This window comes from Mirounga angustirostris, unplaced genomic scaffold (assembly GCF_029215605.1).
Source record: "Mirounga angustirostris isolate CCGP_5_RB_7025 unplaced genomic scaffold, mMirAng1.0.hap1 SCAF_9, whole genome shotgun sequence".
Taxonomy (NCBI): Eukaryota; Metazoa; Chordata; class Mammalia; order Carnivora; family Phocidae; genus Mirounga; species Mirounga angustirostris.
The window spans coordinates 53,224,306-53,241,181 of NW_026991717.1; the positions used below are offsets into that span (position 1 = coordinate 53,224,306).

At 43.4% G+C, this 16,876-nt stretch overlaps 1 protein-coding gene across 1 annotated transcript in view; it reads right to left on the reverse strand.

Moving 5' to 3' along the window:
- Window positions 1-11,296: 11,296 nt before the first annotated feature.
- GLDN (gliomedin) overlaps window positions 11,297-16,876 on the reverse strand; it is a 65,422-nt gene continuing 59,842 nt past the window's right edge. The window contains exons 7-10 of the mRNA XM_045900076.3: window positions 15,767-15,850; window positions 15,543-15,668; window positions 14,415-14,565; window positions 11,297-11,792 (exon numbers count right to left, since the gene is read on the reverse strand). Coding sequence (XP_045756032.1) covers window positions 11,315-11,792; window positions 14,415-14,565; window positions 15,543-15,668; window positions 15,767-15,850 — 839 coding nt within the window. The 3' untranslated portion in view covers window positions 11,297-11,314. The remainder of the gene's footprint in view (window positions 11,793-14,414; window positions 14,566-15,542; window positions 15,669-15,766; window positions 15,851-16,876) is intronic.

The following is a 16,876-nucleotide window of genomic DNA, read 5'->3' on the forward strand; positions in this document are numbered from 1 at the left end:
TACTCATGAAAGAAATTGAGGAAAACCCAAAAAATGGAAAAACGTTCCATGCTCATGGATTGGAAGAACAAATATTGTGAAAATGTCTATGCTACCTAGAGCAATCTACACATTCAGTGCAATCCCCATCAAAATACCATCCACTTTTTTTCAAAGAAATGGAACAAATAATCCTAAAATTTGTATGGAATCAGAAAAGACCCCGAATAGCCGGAGGAATGTTGAAAGAGAAAAGCAAAGCCGGTGGCATCACAATTCCGGACTTCCAGCTCTATACAAAGCTGTCATCATCAAGACAGTATGGTACTGGCACAAAAACAGACACATAGATCAATGGAACAGAAGAGAGAGCCCAGAAATGGACCCTCAACTCTATGGTCAACTAATCTTTGACAAAACAGGAAAGAATGTCCAGTGGAAAAAAGACAGTCTCTTCAACAAATGATGTTGGGAAAACTGGACAGCCACAGGCAGAAGAATGAAACTGGACCATTTCCTTACACCACACACAAAAATAGACTCAAAATGGATGAAAGACCTCAATGTGAGACAGGAAACCACCAAAATCCTAGAGAAGAACACAGGCAGCAACCTCTTCGACCTCAGCCGCAGCAACTTCTTCCTAGAAACATCGCCAAAGGCAAGGGAAGCAAGGGCAAAAATGAACTATTGGGACTTCATCAAGATAAGCTTTTGCACAGCAAAGGAAACAGTCAACAAAACCAAAAGACAACCAACAGAATGGGAGAAGATATTTGCAAATGACATATCAGATAAAGGGCTAGTATCTAAAATCTATAAAGAACTTACCAACTCAACACCCAAGGAACAAATAATCCAATCAAGAAATAGGCAGAAGACATGAACAGACATTTCTGCAAAGAAGACATCCACATGGCCAACAGACACATGAAAAATTGCTCAACATCACTTGGCATCAGGGAAATAAAAATCAAAACCACAATGAGATACCACCTCACACCAGTCAGAATGGCTAAAATTAACACAGGAAACAACAGATATTGGCAGGGATGCAGAGAAAGGGGAACCCTCCTACGCTGCTGGTGGGAATGCAAGCTGGTGCAGCCACTCTGGAAAACAGTATGGAGGTTCCTCAAAAAGTTGAAAATAGAGCTACCCTACGACCCAGCAATTGCACTACTGGGTATTTACCCCAAAGATACAAATGTAGTGATCTGAAGGGGCACATGCACCCCGATGTTTATAGCAGCAATGTCCACAATAGCCAAACTGTGGAAAGAGCCAAGATGTCCATTGACAGATGAATGGATAAAGAAGATGTGGTATATATACACAATGGAATATTGTGCAGCCATCAAAAAAAAAAAAAAAAAGAATTCTTGCCATTTGCAACGACGTGGATGGAACTGGAGGGTGTTATGCTGAGTGAAATAAGTGAATCAGAGAAAGACATGTATCATATGACCTCACTGATATGAGGAATTCTTAATCTCAGGAAACAAACTGAGGGTTGCTGGAGTGGTGGGGGGTTGGAGGGATGGGGCGGCTGGTTGACAGACATTGGGGAGGGTATGTGCTATGATGAGCGCTGTGAATTGTGCAAGACTGTTGAATCACAGACCTGTACCTCTGAAACAAATAATACATTATATGTTAATAATAAAAAAAATCTGAAAATCCTGCCAAATCTGGCATTGTGAACTAAAAGTGAATTAAAAATTAAAGGAAAACAATCAGAAATAAAACAAAGAACAACAAAACCCCTACGTCCCCCAAAAGTCAAAACTTGATTCAAGTTCTATTGTTTGCTTATTATAAAAGCAGTATATTCTCATTGCAGAAAATAATGAGAAAAATCCTATTAGGAACACTCATAATCCGACTAACCCAGAGGTGGGACAAAACTCAAAAAACCACTTTGTGTCTCAATTTCAAATCCTTCTCTGTGCAAGTACACAGACACACACGCACATACACACATGCACTGGTATTAGTGAATGCTCTTTTTGTACCTTAGTTTTATATCCATATTGTGTTCTATTTTCTGGATAAATCATAACTTAGTCAACCAGTCTCCTTTTTTAAGACATTAAAAATTATTTCCAGCTTCTCCCTAATTCATATGACACAGGGCATGTATAATTGGCTGAAAATCAATTAGAAATAAGAAGGCCAAAAAGATTTTACAGCAAAATAATTATCAATATGTGGAAAATCCAATAACTGGGGCTATTCATTGGTGATCAATTTCTCATTTTCTAAAAGAAATTTTTATTTTTTTTAAAGGATTTTATTTATTTGACAGAGAGAGCAGAGAGGCAGACAGAGGGAGAGGGAGAAGCAGGCTCCCCGCTGAGCAGGGAGCCCGATGCGGGGCTCGATCCCAGGACCCTGGGATCACAACCCGAGCCAAAGGCAGCGGCTTAATTGACTGAGCCACCCAGGCGCCCCCGAAATTTTCATTTTCACCAGAGTTTTTTATGACCATTACAATAAGAATAGTTAGCTAGAAGTTCTTAGGCCTTTATATGTATCAGTGTCAGAATTTAAACTAGATCAGTCTTAACTGAATGCTTTTTGACTGAGTAATTTTTAACCACATTGTTGGCCACTGGCAAGTAGGCATATTTATAGCACCTTTTCTGACTAATAGGGCCTTTCCTCCTAATCTGTTCATATACAATTAACAAAAGATTTTCATTATTTTCTGTTTTTGCTCTGGTCATATGAATAAAATTCTGTTTCCTTGCTTAAAAACAAAACAAAGTGCTGATAGGAAAAATCTTCAGCCAAGAATATTCTATCCAGGCTATCATTCAGAATAGAAAGAGAGAGAGAGTTTCTATGGCAAACAAAAACTAAAGGAGTTTATGACCAGTAAAACAGCCCTACAAAAAAATGTTAAAGGGGACTCTTTGAGTGGAAAAGAAAGACCATAAATGGGAGTATGAAAAATAAGTGTATCTGGAAACATCAGTCAAGGGATTCACAAAATAAAAGGATATAAAATAGGACACCATATAACTAAAAGATGAGGGAGGAGAGGAGTAAAGAATAGGTTCAAACTTAAGCAACCATCAACTTCGTATAGACTGCTCTATGCAGAAGATGTTACATACAAAGCTAATGGTAACCACAAATCAAAAATCAGTAGTAGATATGCAAAATATAAAGAGAAAGGAATCCAAGTATATCACTAAAGAAAACCAGCAAACCATGAAGGCGAACAAGAAAGGATCAGAGAAAACTACTGAAACCACCACAAAACAAGTAACAAAATGGCAAAAATACATATGTATTGATAATTACTTTGAGTGTAAATGGACTAAATGCCCCAATCAAAAGACATAGAGTGGCAGAGTGGATAAAAAACAACAGCAACAACAAAAGACCCATCTATATGCTGCCTACAAGAGACTCATTTCAGACCTAATGACACATGCAGACCAAAAGTGAGGGGGATGGAGAAACACTTATGCAAATGAAAGTGAAAAGAAAGCTGGAGTAGCAATACTTATATCAGACAAAATAAACTTTAAAATGAAGACTGTAACAAGAGACAAAGAAGGCATTATATAATAACAAAGGTGACAATCCAACAAGAAGATATAATAATTATAAATATTTATGCACCCAACATGGGGGCACATAATACATAAATCAGTTCATAACAAACATAAAGGAACTAACCGACAGCAATACAATAATAGTAGGGGCCTTTAACACCCCACTTGTATCAATGGACAGATCCTCCAAACAGAAAATAAATACAGTGGGTTTGAATGAGGAATTGAACCAGATGGACTTAACAGATATATTCAGAACATTCCATCCTAAAACAGCAAGAATACACATACTTTTCACATGCACATGGAACATTCTCCAGAATGGATCACTTGGTAGGCCACAAAAGAAGTCTCAACAAATTCAAGAAGATCAAATACATAGTGGTTAAATAATATGCTATTAAACAGTGAATGGGCCAACCAAGAAATTGAAGAGGAAATCAAAAATTCATGGAGACAAATGAAAATGAAAACACAAAGTCCAAAATCTTTGGGATGCAACAAAAGCTGTTCTGAGAGGGAAGTTTATAGCAATACAGGCCTACTTCAAGAAGCAAGAAAAATCTCAAACAACTAAACCTTACACCTGGGAGCTGGGAAAAGGAGAATAAATAAAACCCAAAACCAGCAGAAGGAAGAAAGTAATAAAGCTTAGAGCACAAATAAATGATAAATAAATAAAGAATAGGACAGATCAGTGAAACCAGGAGCTGGTTCTTTGAAAGGATCAACAAAATAGCTAAATCTTTAGCCAGACTCATTAAAAAAAAAAAAAAAGGAAAGAGAAAAAGAAAGAAAACGTGAACAAAATCAGAAATTGTGGTGAAATAACCACCAACACCACAGAAATAAAAAAGGCAAGAGAATGTTATGAGCAATTATATGCTAAAAATTAGACAACCTAGAAGAAATGGATAAATTCCTAGAAACATCTAACCTACCAAAACTGAAGCAGGAAGAAACAGAAAATTTGAACAGACTAATTACCAACAATGAAGTTGAATCAGTAATCAAAAAACTCCAAAATGAAAGTCCAGGACCAGATGTCTTCACAGGTGAATTCTACCAAGTATTTAAAAAACGGTTAATACCTATTCTTAAACTATTCAAAAAAAAAAAAAAATACAAGAGGAAGGAAAACTTCCAAATTCATTCTGTGAGGCCAGCATTACCCTGATGCCAAAACCAGATAAGGACACTACAGATAAAGAGAACTACAGGCCGGGCGCCTGGGTGGCTCAGTTGGTTAAGTGACTGCCTTTGGCTCAGGTCATGATCCTGGAGTCCCTGGATCGAGTCCCGCATCGGGCTCCCTGCTCAGAAGGGAGTCTGCTTCTCCCTCTGACCCTCCCGACCCTCCCCCCTCTCATGTGCTCTCTCTCTCAAATAAATAAATAAGTAATCTTTAAAAAAAAAAAAAAAAAGAGAACTACAGGCCAATATCGCTGAAGAACACAGATCCAAAAATCCTCAAGAAGATATTAGCAAACTGAATCCAACAATATATTTAAAAAATCATTCACCATGATCAAATGGGATTTATTCCTGGGATGCAAGGTGGGTTTAATATTCACAAATCAATCAGCATGATACCTCACATGGATAAAAACTATGTGACCATTTCAGTAGATGCAGAAAAAGCATTTGACAATGTATACATCCACTCATGATGAAAACCTTCAACAAAGTAGGGTTAGAGGGAACATAGTAAAGGCCATATATGAAAAAGCCACAGCTAACATCATACTCAGTGGTAAAAATCTGAGAGCTTTTCCCCTAAGATTGGGAACAAGACAAGGATGTCCACTCTCACCACTTTTATTCATCATAATACTGGAAGTCCTAGCCACAGCAGTCAGACAACAAAAAGAAATAAAATGTATCCAAGTCAGCAAGGAGGAAATAAAATTTTCACTCTTTGCAGATGACATGACACTATAGATAGAAAACCCTAAAGACTACCAGAAAACCACTAGAACGGATACATGAATTCAGTAAGGTCATAGGATACAAAATCAATATATAGCAATCTGTTGCATTTCTATACACTAATAATGAAGTAGCAGAAAGAGAAATCAAGAAAATAATCCCATTTACAACTGCACTAAAAATAATAAAATACCTAGGAATAAACTTAACCAAGGAGTGTCTCTTAGAGACCTGTACTCTGAACACTATAAAACACTGATGAAAGAAACTGAAGACACAAACAAATGGAGAGCTAGTCCATGCTCATGGATTGGGAGCACAAATATTATTAAAATGTCTATACAACCCAAAGCAATCTACAAATTCAGTGCAATCCCATTAAAAATAACACCAACATTTTTCACAGAACTAGAACAATCATAAATTTGTATGGAAACAGAAAAGACCCCAAATAGCCAAAGTCATCTTGAAAAAGAAGAACAAAGCAGGAGACATCACAATCCCAGACTTCAAGGCATATTACAAAATATAATCATCGAGACGGGGTGGTACTGACACAAAAATAGACACGTAGATCAATGGAACAGGAACAGAATAAGGAGCCCAGAAATAAACCCATGATTATATGGTCAAGTAATCTTTGACAAAGCAGGAAAGAATATCCAATGGAAAAAAGTCTCTTCAACAAATGGTGTTGGGAAAACTGGACAGCAACATGCACAATGAAACTGGACCACTTTCTTACACCATACACAAAAATAATCTCAAAATGGATGAAAGACCTAAATGTGAGACAAGAACCCATCAAAATCCTAGAGGAGAACACAGGCAGCAACCTCTTCAACCTCAGCTGCAGCAACTTCTTCCTAGAAACATCGCCAAAGGCAAAGGAAGCAAGGGCAAAGATGAACTATTGGGACTTCATCAAGATAAAAAGCTTTTGCACAGCAAAGGAAACAGTCAACAAAACCAAAAGACAACCGACAGAATGGGAGAAGATATTTGCAAATGACATATCAGATAAAGGGCTAGTATCCAAAATCTATAAAGAACTTATCAAACTCAACACCCAAGGAACAAATAATCCAAGAAATAGGCAGAAGACAAAAACAGACATTTTTCCAAAGAAGACATCCAAATGGCCAACAGACACATGAAAAATTGCTCCACATCACTCAGCATCAGGGAAATCCAAATCAAAACCTCAATGAGATACCACCTCACACCAGTCAGAGTGGCTAAAATTAACAGCTCAGGAAACAACAGACGTTGGCGAGGATGCAGAGAAAGGGGAACCCTCCGACACTGTTGGTGGGAATGCAAGCTGGTGCAGCCACTCTGGAAAACAGTATGGAGGTTCCTCAAAAAGTTGAAAATAGAGCTACCCTACGACCCAGCACTGGGTATTTATCCAAAGGATACAAAAATACTGACTCGAAGGGGCACACGCACCCTAATGTTTATAGTGAAACTATGGAAAGAGCCCAAATGTCCATCAACTGATGAATGGAGATGTGATATGTACATACAATGGAATATTCCACCCATCAAAAAGAATGAAATCTTGCCATTTGCAATGACATGGATGGAACTAGAGTGTATTATGCTGAGCAAAATGAGTCAGAGAAAGACAAATATCATATGACTTCACTCGTGGAATTTAAGAAACAAAACAGATGAACATAGGGGAAGGGAAGGAAAAACAGAATGAAATAAAAACAGAGAGGGAGGCAAACCATTAGAGACTCTTAACTCTAGGAAACAAACTGAGGGTTGCTGGAGGGGATGTGGGGGAGATGGGGTAACTGGGTGATGGACATTAAGGAGGGCATGTGATGTAATGAGCACCGGGTGTTGTATGTAAGTGATGAATCACTAATTCTACCCTTGAAACCAATACTACACGCTAATGGTAACTAACTTGAATTTAAATAAAAAAAAAATGAAGTGGCAAGACTACTATTTTTTTATGGGTGTTTCTTTTTGCTTTGTAATCTTTTATTTATAAGCGTCCTCATCAGTGCATGCACTGCTACCCAGTAGCACAGACCCTTTAGGGGGAGGTTAGAAAGAAGCCCTATGGGTCACGGCAACAGGTTCTCAAACAGCATTTTTCATTATATGGGCCAGTTTTATTGTAAATTTGTTGTAGAACCAAGAATCCTTTTTTGCTCAGTGCTGGTATGAAGTGTTAACTACCTAATCGAACAGGCCAGCAGACAGAAACTGTGATGCCATGGCCCGGACCCATTTCTGCAGCCCCTGAATCAGGCTGTGAGAACAACAGGGTCACTCTGATTCTCTGCAGGGATGAACTGTAAAAGTAACAACAGTAATTTCTCAAGAATTGTACAATTCTCGTAGCATTTCTCATTTCACATAGAAAAATCTGAGGAAGTAAGATACTGTTATACATTTTACAGAAGAAACAGAGACACTGAGGCATGCAGATCCCTGCCCCGATTCACACAAAGTCAGTTTTTAAAAATCTGTCCTTTTTTATTTTTAGGCCAAAAGGTGATGTCCTTTTCAAGTTGCTTAGCCTATGTCAATAAATTAGCAGATCTCCACTGCATTTATCTGCTTCTGATTCTAGTGACTCGTTCTACATGGTAGTTTTACAGAGTTTTCATGTTTTCCTATAGAGAACACATAGTCCACAGCAATGACTTCTGTTTTCAGAAGGAGTTAGCAAATTGCAAGTTTCAACAGAGAAGAAACCAATGTCATTCTTCAAGAGTATTGTTTTTGGTGGTTACTTTTTCTTTTTAAACGTGACATGTGAATTAAGAGAGAAAAATAAGAATACACTTGTTTCAACATGTGATTGTATTCAGCAGTGATTATTTTGCTAACATTAAATAAATGACAACCAAAAAGAGCCATTCACCATGATTCATTTGTTGCTCAGAATGGTTCACATCTGTGGTCACAGCCTGGAAATCGTGGCTTTTAATAGCGCGCTCCACCAGGTCCCAGCAGCAGGCTGAAAACGGAAAAGCCCAATCACGTGCTTCTTCAGATGGTCTGACATCAAATAGTCACGGCTCATATGTCCTCTGCACTTGGGAAAGGACTCCTGGCTCTTTAAGGATCGTAGGGTTTCATTTGACCCTTCACTTTGCTGCCTTGAAGGTAATAGGACTGGGTGGGGGCAGGCGAAGACCAGAACACCTCATTTTAAAACTTTCACCCCAGAGCTGTTTCTCTGTCCTAACACCTGGGTTTAGTGATACATGAGACCGTGAGTGCCTGCTTCAATAGGACACGTTATCAGTTTGAGAGAAAATGTTTTGAACTAGGGTCCGGCCTACAGTTGAGGTTGGGAGGACGGTGTTATTTACTTTCCAGAGGAAAGCTATCTACTTTAGATTAAAGAAGAATTAGCATTATCTGCTTTGATTCTGACATCAGAAGTGCAGATATTTGGAAAGTGCTTTAAAGCAACTTTGATTATAAGTGACAGTGTAAACTTCTAAACTGATATCTTGACTTAAAAACATTAGTTCTATTTTAGCGGTGAGCCCAGACCTTTTTTTTCTTTAAATAAAGTAGTGCTTGCAGGCAAGAATGAGTAAAATCTTAAGTTTTTCAAGTCTTAAAAAAATCTCCTCTCCTCTGTAAAGACAAACTTCCAACCATATTATGGTGTTACCCATTATACCTCTGTCAGACTCCCTTATCCTGATATTACTCTGCCATGGGAAAAAAAAAAAATCCCAGAATGAGCTTTTCTAGCAGTAAGTATATGATTCTATCCCCACAATTAAGGGAGCCAGGATAGCTCAGATATCAAGACTGAGGTTTCTAAAAAATTTGTTCTAAAAGGAGTATGTGCTCATTCAATAACCTTTTTGGGTTGCGACCATATATACAATTAGTATTGTATATATTACTGGTACTAATACCACCATTACTATGAAACTATATTCATATCCAGGTCCCCTGTGTCCAGAAACAGCAACACATATATTTAAATACTTTAACTAGAAGACTAGTATTCATTAGACACCTTGATCTTAACATGAATCTGAAGTATTTTTTTCAAAGCTATGCTGCCATGACAACCAATCTGATAGAAACGTGGAGAAAAAGTTTCAAATATCGGCTCTTTTAAGAATACAACAACAACAAAAGTTCCCAGTAGCTGCCTAAGTGTTTTCAGGGGTGGGGAGATTTAAATATTCAAATGTGTATAGCCCCTAAGTTTTCAAATGCTTCTATTAATACGGTATAAAGCCACAACTCAGGGCCACTGAGTACGAATTGGAACTCGAGGCGGGGGATCCCCCAGGCGTAGCTCTCCTCCTGCACACACATGAATTCAGCGAAGGCAAAGTGATGAAAAATCCCTAGGTCCCCTTCCTGGCTGTGGGACCCCAGTAACCTTCCAGATTCCTCTCTCCTCTTGGCAGCCCTGCCTGGACCCCAGGCTGCAGAATGTCTGAAGAACTGCTTTGGCAGAAAATATATACTTAAAGGCGTTCAGGTGCAAGTGCAGCTGGATTTTTCTCCTGGTGTCCAAGGGGACCCGATCACATCCTTTAAAACTGCATTAGGGAAAGAACAGTTTGCGAACTGCTTTTGGGGAGGGCCCCTTAATTTTATGCTGTTCTCACCCTTCCCCTCGACCAAACACTCAAACCGTATCAATTATTCGTTCTCAGTGTGGAACAAAACAAAAGATAACAAACAGCCCCCGGTGAAGAAGCCCAACAGTCAGGCTCACTTTGTACCCTAGATCAGGGGTGGGCAAACTTTCGCTGTAAAGGGCCAGAGGGTCTAGTGTTTTAGGGGCCCCGACTCAACCTTTTTGCAACGACTCAGCCTTGCTTTTGTAGCGCGGGAGTAGTTACGAACTAGGATACGGAAGCAGATGGCGCGCGGCTGCATTCCAGCACAACTTACAGAAAGGCGCCGCGGGCGTGCGCCGTCTCAGGGCCATGGGCTGTCTGTCCATCCCCGTTGTAGACAGCAGGGCGCCCTCCCGGAAACTGCCCAGTGCTTCCCGTGGCGCTAGCCACGTTCATGCCTACTTGCACAAGATTTCGTTCTCTGAGAGCAGAGGCGTGGCTGTGGAAGCAGCAGCCCGGGACACCTGGGGAGGCAACGTTTATCCACAGCTGCAAATCAGCATGATCAGAGCGGACAGGAGCCTGGAAGGGCCTGTTTCTGTTTCATCAGCAAACCCGAGCGTGTAGCTGTGCCTGCCTTTTGCTAATCCTGGAGCAGCAACCAGGAGCTGAGGCTAATGGTCATTCTTGTGCCGGGGTGGCAGGTGCGGAGGCAGGGAAAGGCAATAAATTATCAGCAGTCTGGTCCCTCCGCAGCCTGAAAGGGTCCACATGGCTTCCCAAGGCCCGGAAAACAAGTCAGTACTCAGGAATTCACTGCTCAAGTAATTGGGCTTAGAAATTCGGAGGTAAATTTGCTCAGCACGTGGCTAAATACGCACAAACCAAAACCAAATGTAGAACAGTTGTGAGAATAGCAACAGCCAAGAATCACAGAGTTTCCTGCAGGTAGAGGAATTCTTGCCAATCATCTTCACCAGCCCTTTCATATTACCGGTCGGGAAAACAAGGCCCAAAGAGGGAGGGGTAACTTGCCCAGCCAGTCTGTGGAGAAATCACCAGATCTCAGCCACTTTGACTTCGACTTTGCTACTTTCCCTGAAGGAATCTGAACTTAAGGGGGGGTTCCCTGACCATATCAACACTCGTGTCATGAGATTATGACAGCTAAATACCTGGTTACCCTAGAGACAAGATTTATGTTGGGATATAAATGATGCCAGAGAACATCTGAAAGTTGTTGAGGGGGAGCAATGCATCTCCTCACTGGTTTAATGTAGATAACAAAAACTGCACAGGATAAAGCATTAAATGGCCATCTTCCCACGAATATAAACGCTGGTCTCTCATATTGTATGATAACATGGCAAGAACAGACTGGGAAGTTCTTAAATCAAAGTTAGCATTGATCTGTTTCCCTCCTAACAAATCAAAAGCAAATGTTATCCTCATATCTTTGGTGTCTGTGACATAAAGGATCCCTCGGGCAATGAAGGCGTTGCCGGCCTTGGTTTTGGGGTACGTGGTATTGATGTGTTGCCCCACAGAGAATGTCCTCTCATCCAACTGGGCGACAAGAATGCTCGAGCCATCCACACTTGAAGCATAGATAATCCAAAGGCCCTTTTCATCCACAGCTAAATTGAAGTAAGTCTTGGAATTTGCAAAGAGGTACTTTCGATCAAAATACAGGGCATTTTCAAGCTTCAGAGTTTGGGATGTTTCCTTGCCAAAATCAAATCTGAAATGTGTAAAAAGGCAGATATGAGTCAGCATTTTTGTGGACAATGGTGGCTTTGTGGCTATCCTCTATTAAACTGGGTGGGGCCTGGGACTCTGCATTTCTAAGTTCTAGGTCATGCCCGTTATAATGGTCTACCCACAATGCTCTGTGCATCAAGCATGTCAAGGATGGTGATTCCATCTGAGTGTGCCCCTGTGAGCCACGGGACCCCAGGAACATTCCTTACCCTCATGACTCCTCAGGTGTTTGCTAACCTCCTGAAATGCCCCCTCTAAGATTCTTAGACCTGCAGGGGGCCTTAAAAAATGAGCTAGTCCAGTCTTTTCATTTTACAAATGAGAAAGGAGAAGTGACTGGCCCGGGAACATAAGTAGCCAGAGTTTGAATTTAAGTTTTCTGACTGCATGTTTGGGGGTTCTTCCTCTACCCCCTGCTGGAGTTCTTAAGACAAACATGTCACAGCAGTCTAAATGAAGCAGGAAGTCGGCAGCTGAGAAGAGATGTAGCCAAGTCACGGCCCTGAAGTCAGTTTTCTCGTCAGGAAAGTGATTGGATAACTTGAGCTACAGCATGGAGTCCCTTGCCCTCGGCTCCTGGAGGCTGTCTGATTTGGCAGACTCCACACCCAGACCAGATCAGAAAAGTTGATTGTGATTCAAAAGTTACCTAACTCCAGGAATGAAAATTCGGGAACATTAGGCTAAAAGAAAAGAAGAACACAAGAGGGTGCCATTGAGCAGCAGAAGAAATGGGGACAGTGGGGCCGTGGGTGTGCACTGGAGCCTCACAAGGTGGAAGCCTTTTAGGAGACCCTGAAGTAAGTGTGAAAAAAAGCCAGAGGCAAGTGAGGGCTTGAGAAGAGCCTGCCTGCCCAGCTCAGCTCACGGGCTCCTCCGTCCTCTGAATGCCTGGAGGTCAGGACGGCCATTGCTCTGGTATTGGTGCCTGGCGGTTGTGTTTCTCGAAGGGGCTCGTCTCTTGCAGGAGAAACAGGGTCTAATTCCAGCCTGACCCCCTGACCCCCTACTTGTGGCTGGTGGAGAGCAGGGCTGCAGGACAGACCTAAGCAGGGCATCACCTATGCTAAGCTTCATTAGAAGCCACTCTTTCTTAGAGTGGCCGATCCTCTTTCTGGGGCTCATGCACCCCAGAACTCCCTTGCCACCCTCATCCCTATGTAAACACAGCCCGGCGGCAATAGGGAGCTGCAGGATTACATGAGGAGAAAGGGCACAGGAAGGAGTGTGTCTGGGGAGTTCTGGCTTCTAAACAGGGAGTGGGTTGGTTGCTGTTTTCTGTTAGCACAAGATTGTCCAAATGAGGTAGCCAGGGAGATGTTGAAATGATGGGGGAGCTGGGAGAGGGGAATGAGAGGCCAAGAGGGGAGATGATTCCAGCCACAGCTGATGTGTGTCCCGTCCCCAGCCTAACCCACCGTCCAATGCCAACAAGGTTGTTGTGGCTGGGCCTCAGTGGGGAAGGGGGTGGAGGGTGAGAGAAGAGGGACCCAGTTTTCCTGCAGGTCCTTATCTCTTATTTTGAATGACTCGGACCATGGCTTTCATAATACTGGCATTATTTCAGATAGGGCTGCTGCTGGAGGGCTGCAGAGGCTCTGGTCCATCTTCTCACTCTTACTGAGGACCTGCAGACCACGGGAGGTGGTGTCTTGTCCAAGGCCATGGAGTGAGTAGGCAAAGTTGGAACCTGACTGAGGTCCCTGCTTTCTTGATTTGCCCGAGATGACGTGTTTCTGCCTCTAAAGCCCAGAACTTGGTATCTTCTTAAGCCACAAAGACAGAATTTTAGCAGTTCTTTTGGGGAGACAGGAAGACATGGCTCAGTCTACCCAGGTGGCCACCTCCCTACCCCTTGGGAGAGCAAAGAGGAAGACAGGTGGCCTGGCCAGGGCTCCATCAGGACGACAGATCAATCTGAACACAAAGGCACCTGACTTTGGGGCACCTGGGTGGCTCAGATGGTAAGGTGTCTGCCTTCGGCTCGGGTCATGATCCCAGGGTCCTGGGATCGGGCCCCACATTGGGCTCCTGGCTCAGCAGGGAGCCTGCTTCTCCCTCTCCCTCTGCCTCTCTCCCTGCTCATGCTCTCTCTCTCTCTCTCTCTGTATCTCTGTGTCTCAAATGAATAAATAAAATCTTTAAAAGAAAAAAGGCACCTGACTTTGCACTGTGTTCAGTCTTTAGTCTTCAATGATCTGAGCTGTGAGGTGGAATTCTTCACACCTCAAGTTCTTCAGAATACAACTGACTTTGGGGGGTGACACCTTCCTGACAGGGGAGCGCTAGGTTCCGCCTGCCTCTTTTTTCAAAGGATAAGAAAGTGGCAACCCTTATCATTCCAGATCTACTTCTCTCTGGCTCTGACCTTACTCTTGGTGTCCCCACCAGCAATACGGCAGACCCCAGGCCGGGGCTGGGTCATGTGGCTCACTCACTGTGTCCTATGGTTCATTCAGTCAGCAAACCCTGACTGGCCCCTGTGTGCCAGGCTCTGGGGACAGAAAGATCCCTACCCCTAAGTAGCTCTCAGTTAACTGAAACACCACGCAGGTGCTGTCTGCGATGCATGAGGAGGGCAGCGGCGGCCCGAGGGACTCACCTCACTATGGTGTTGGAGCCTCCTTTGTGGTAGTAGAGAGAGTTGTTGTGAACGGCATGCCCACAGCCATGGAAATAATACGGCAGGTGCAGGAGTGTGTAACTGCCATTCAGCAGCGAGGGTTGGTCTTTGAATTCCTTCACCCTGATGCCTGCCGGGGAGAAGCCAGGGACAGGCGTGGGAGTGAGTCAGGGGAGGGAGTTAAGAGGACGGAAGTTGAGAGTGAGGGGTCTTGCAAGGGTCCGTGTCCAGGTTGGAGTCTCAGACTCCCAGACTCCAAGGCCAATTCTCTTCTCTGGATTCCTGAACTGACCTTCCAAGGCAGAAGCCACAGAGTTGGTTTTGCTCCTCCCAGGACAACTGCATTGCTCCCTCCCAGACCACTCTAGACTGTTTATAAAATCTTCTATCAGACCGACAGAGGCCTGTACCGGGAACAGCGAATACTTGGCCCTTGTGCAGTCTCCTCTCCCTGTCCTGCCACTGCTAACTGACTGCTCCTCCTTCCTTCTGAGCCACAGAGTCCTTCTCCGCTGTTAATCTAGGCAGTCACTGAGCCCTGAGGAAATGAGGCAGTGTCTCAGCAATTGCTCTGACCAGTGGGTATGGCCGGACCCCTTCTGGAATGAGGCTGCTGCTACCACCGCTGGGGACCCCTGACCAGTCCGTCCGGGGCCGCATAAGCGGGGTCATGCTTGGAGGCAGTATGCCTGCCAGAGGGCACCTCACCTTCTCTCCTGGGCTCTCTGTCCAACAGAGCTCGAAGAAAGATGGACAGTGCACAAGAACTTGTCTCTGGCATTGATTCCACAGTATGGTTTCGAGCTTTATAATGCTGTCATCGTAATGCTATTTGTTTCTTTCTGGGTACTTCGCTTAAAACTGGATAAGCTATATTGGGAGCGCCCTGGTCCTGCCCCTGGGACCTGACCTGCAAGGTTTGTCCCCTGTGGGCTCAATGAGAAAAGTGTGCTGCCTGCTCATTTGTGCTTTGGAGACCAAAGAGCAGTTGCGTGACGCCAGTCAGCGTGGGTTTCAGACACGCAGACATAGAATGAGCCCGAAGGCAGGCACCCAACGGAGGGCACAACCCCCATGCAGATCTGCCTCCTTGTCAAGGGAAGGTACCTGAGAAATGTTCCGTCACCCAGATCCGCTCATCACTCTTGTTTGCAGACTCTCTTATCCATGTCCCAAATGTCTCTTTAACTTTCAGGACTTGCGTTGGACTTCCGATGGAAGTGATCACGGATTCTACCAAAGGAAGAGAAAGGAAAATCACTCATCTACCAGCTATGGCTTTAAGGCATCCAGTTTCTGAATTTCAAAACAAGACACTTTGCTTCATGTACCTGCTGGTGGAGAATGGTGATCCCCAACCTTCTCATCAGCCTTTCCAACCAACGTACCATCATTCGGTGTAGCGCATGTCTCACCTACAACAGCGATGACAATCATCAAAAGAAATGGAGGTGGCACAGTGAGATTCATGTAGCTTTATAACTGGTGCTTTCCCCACTTCCCCCCAGGCTCTAGTCCTATAAGCATCCCTTACAATAGGCCCACCATGTTTTTTAGTTGCTTGCTTTTAAGCAACAAGTCAAATACTTCCAATTCCCCCCAACCCCACTCCACCCCCACCCTCCACTTGGGGAGTTCCCAACAAGCTTTCCATAATCACAGTTGCTAAAATAATGCAATCCCAAGAGGAGGTCAGTCAAAGGGAAAAAGTGGCCTGTTCAAGACTTCAGCATTCTGGGATGGGGGGAATGGAGAGCCGTACTGACACTTCCTGGCCCCCCAGGCCAGGTGGTATCACTATCATGGATTGTATTTTCTTGGAAGGATTAACACTTTCAGGGAAGCTGACGGGGCCTCATGATAGGGTGGCCTCCTTTACCTTGTCTTCCTGGACTGCAAAGGGAGGAACCACAGAGGGAGAAGGAGCCCAGAGATGTTTGAACTCCTCTCCACCATTTCCCACCTGTGTTGGCTTTAAGGTCTATGGGACATGGGTCCTGAAGAGGTGCCTGCTTCACAGTTGGTTTGAGGCTATACCTGAGCTAGAAGTCATCCTACCTGGGTTGTAATTGTTCCCTTCAACAGATGGGCTTAATTCAGACCTTTGGTGAAGAGGTGTCTCGGGTTGGCAGAAGCAGGACAGAGGGGAGGAAGGTGGCCAGTGTGAAGACACAGAGAGTGGACTGGCTGGGGAGAAGGACTGGGGCAAATCAAGCTTTCTGGAGTTCAGCCCACTTGCCTAGACCAGTTTTGAAGGATTCAAATCACCTGTGAGTTAGGTGTTAGGGACACATCCATTGTCCCAAGGGAAGCTCACAGAATAATCTATCAGTAAAATAAAGGGCAGGACCCCCTGTACTCTATGAGCCTGTGTTTCCCAGAAGTCCTCTTGTCCCCTGATGAGAGCAGTCTTGGGGACAGTGTGATTACTCCCCCACATG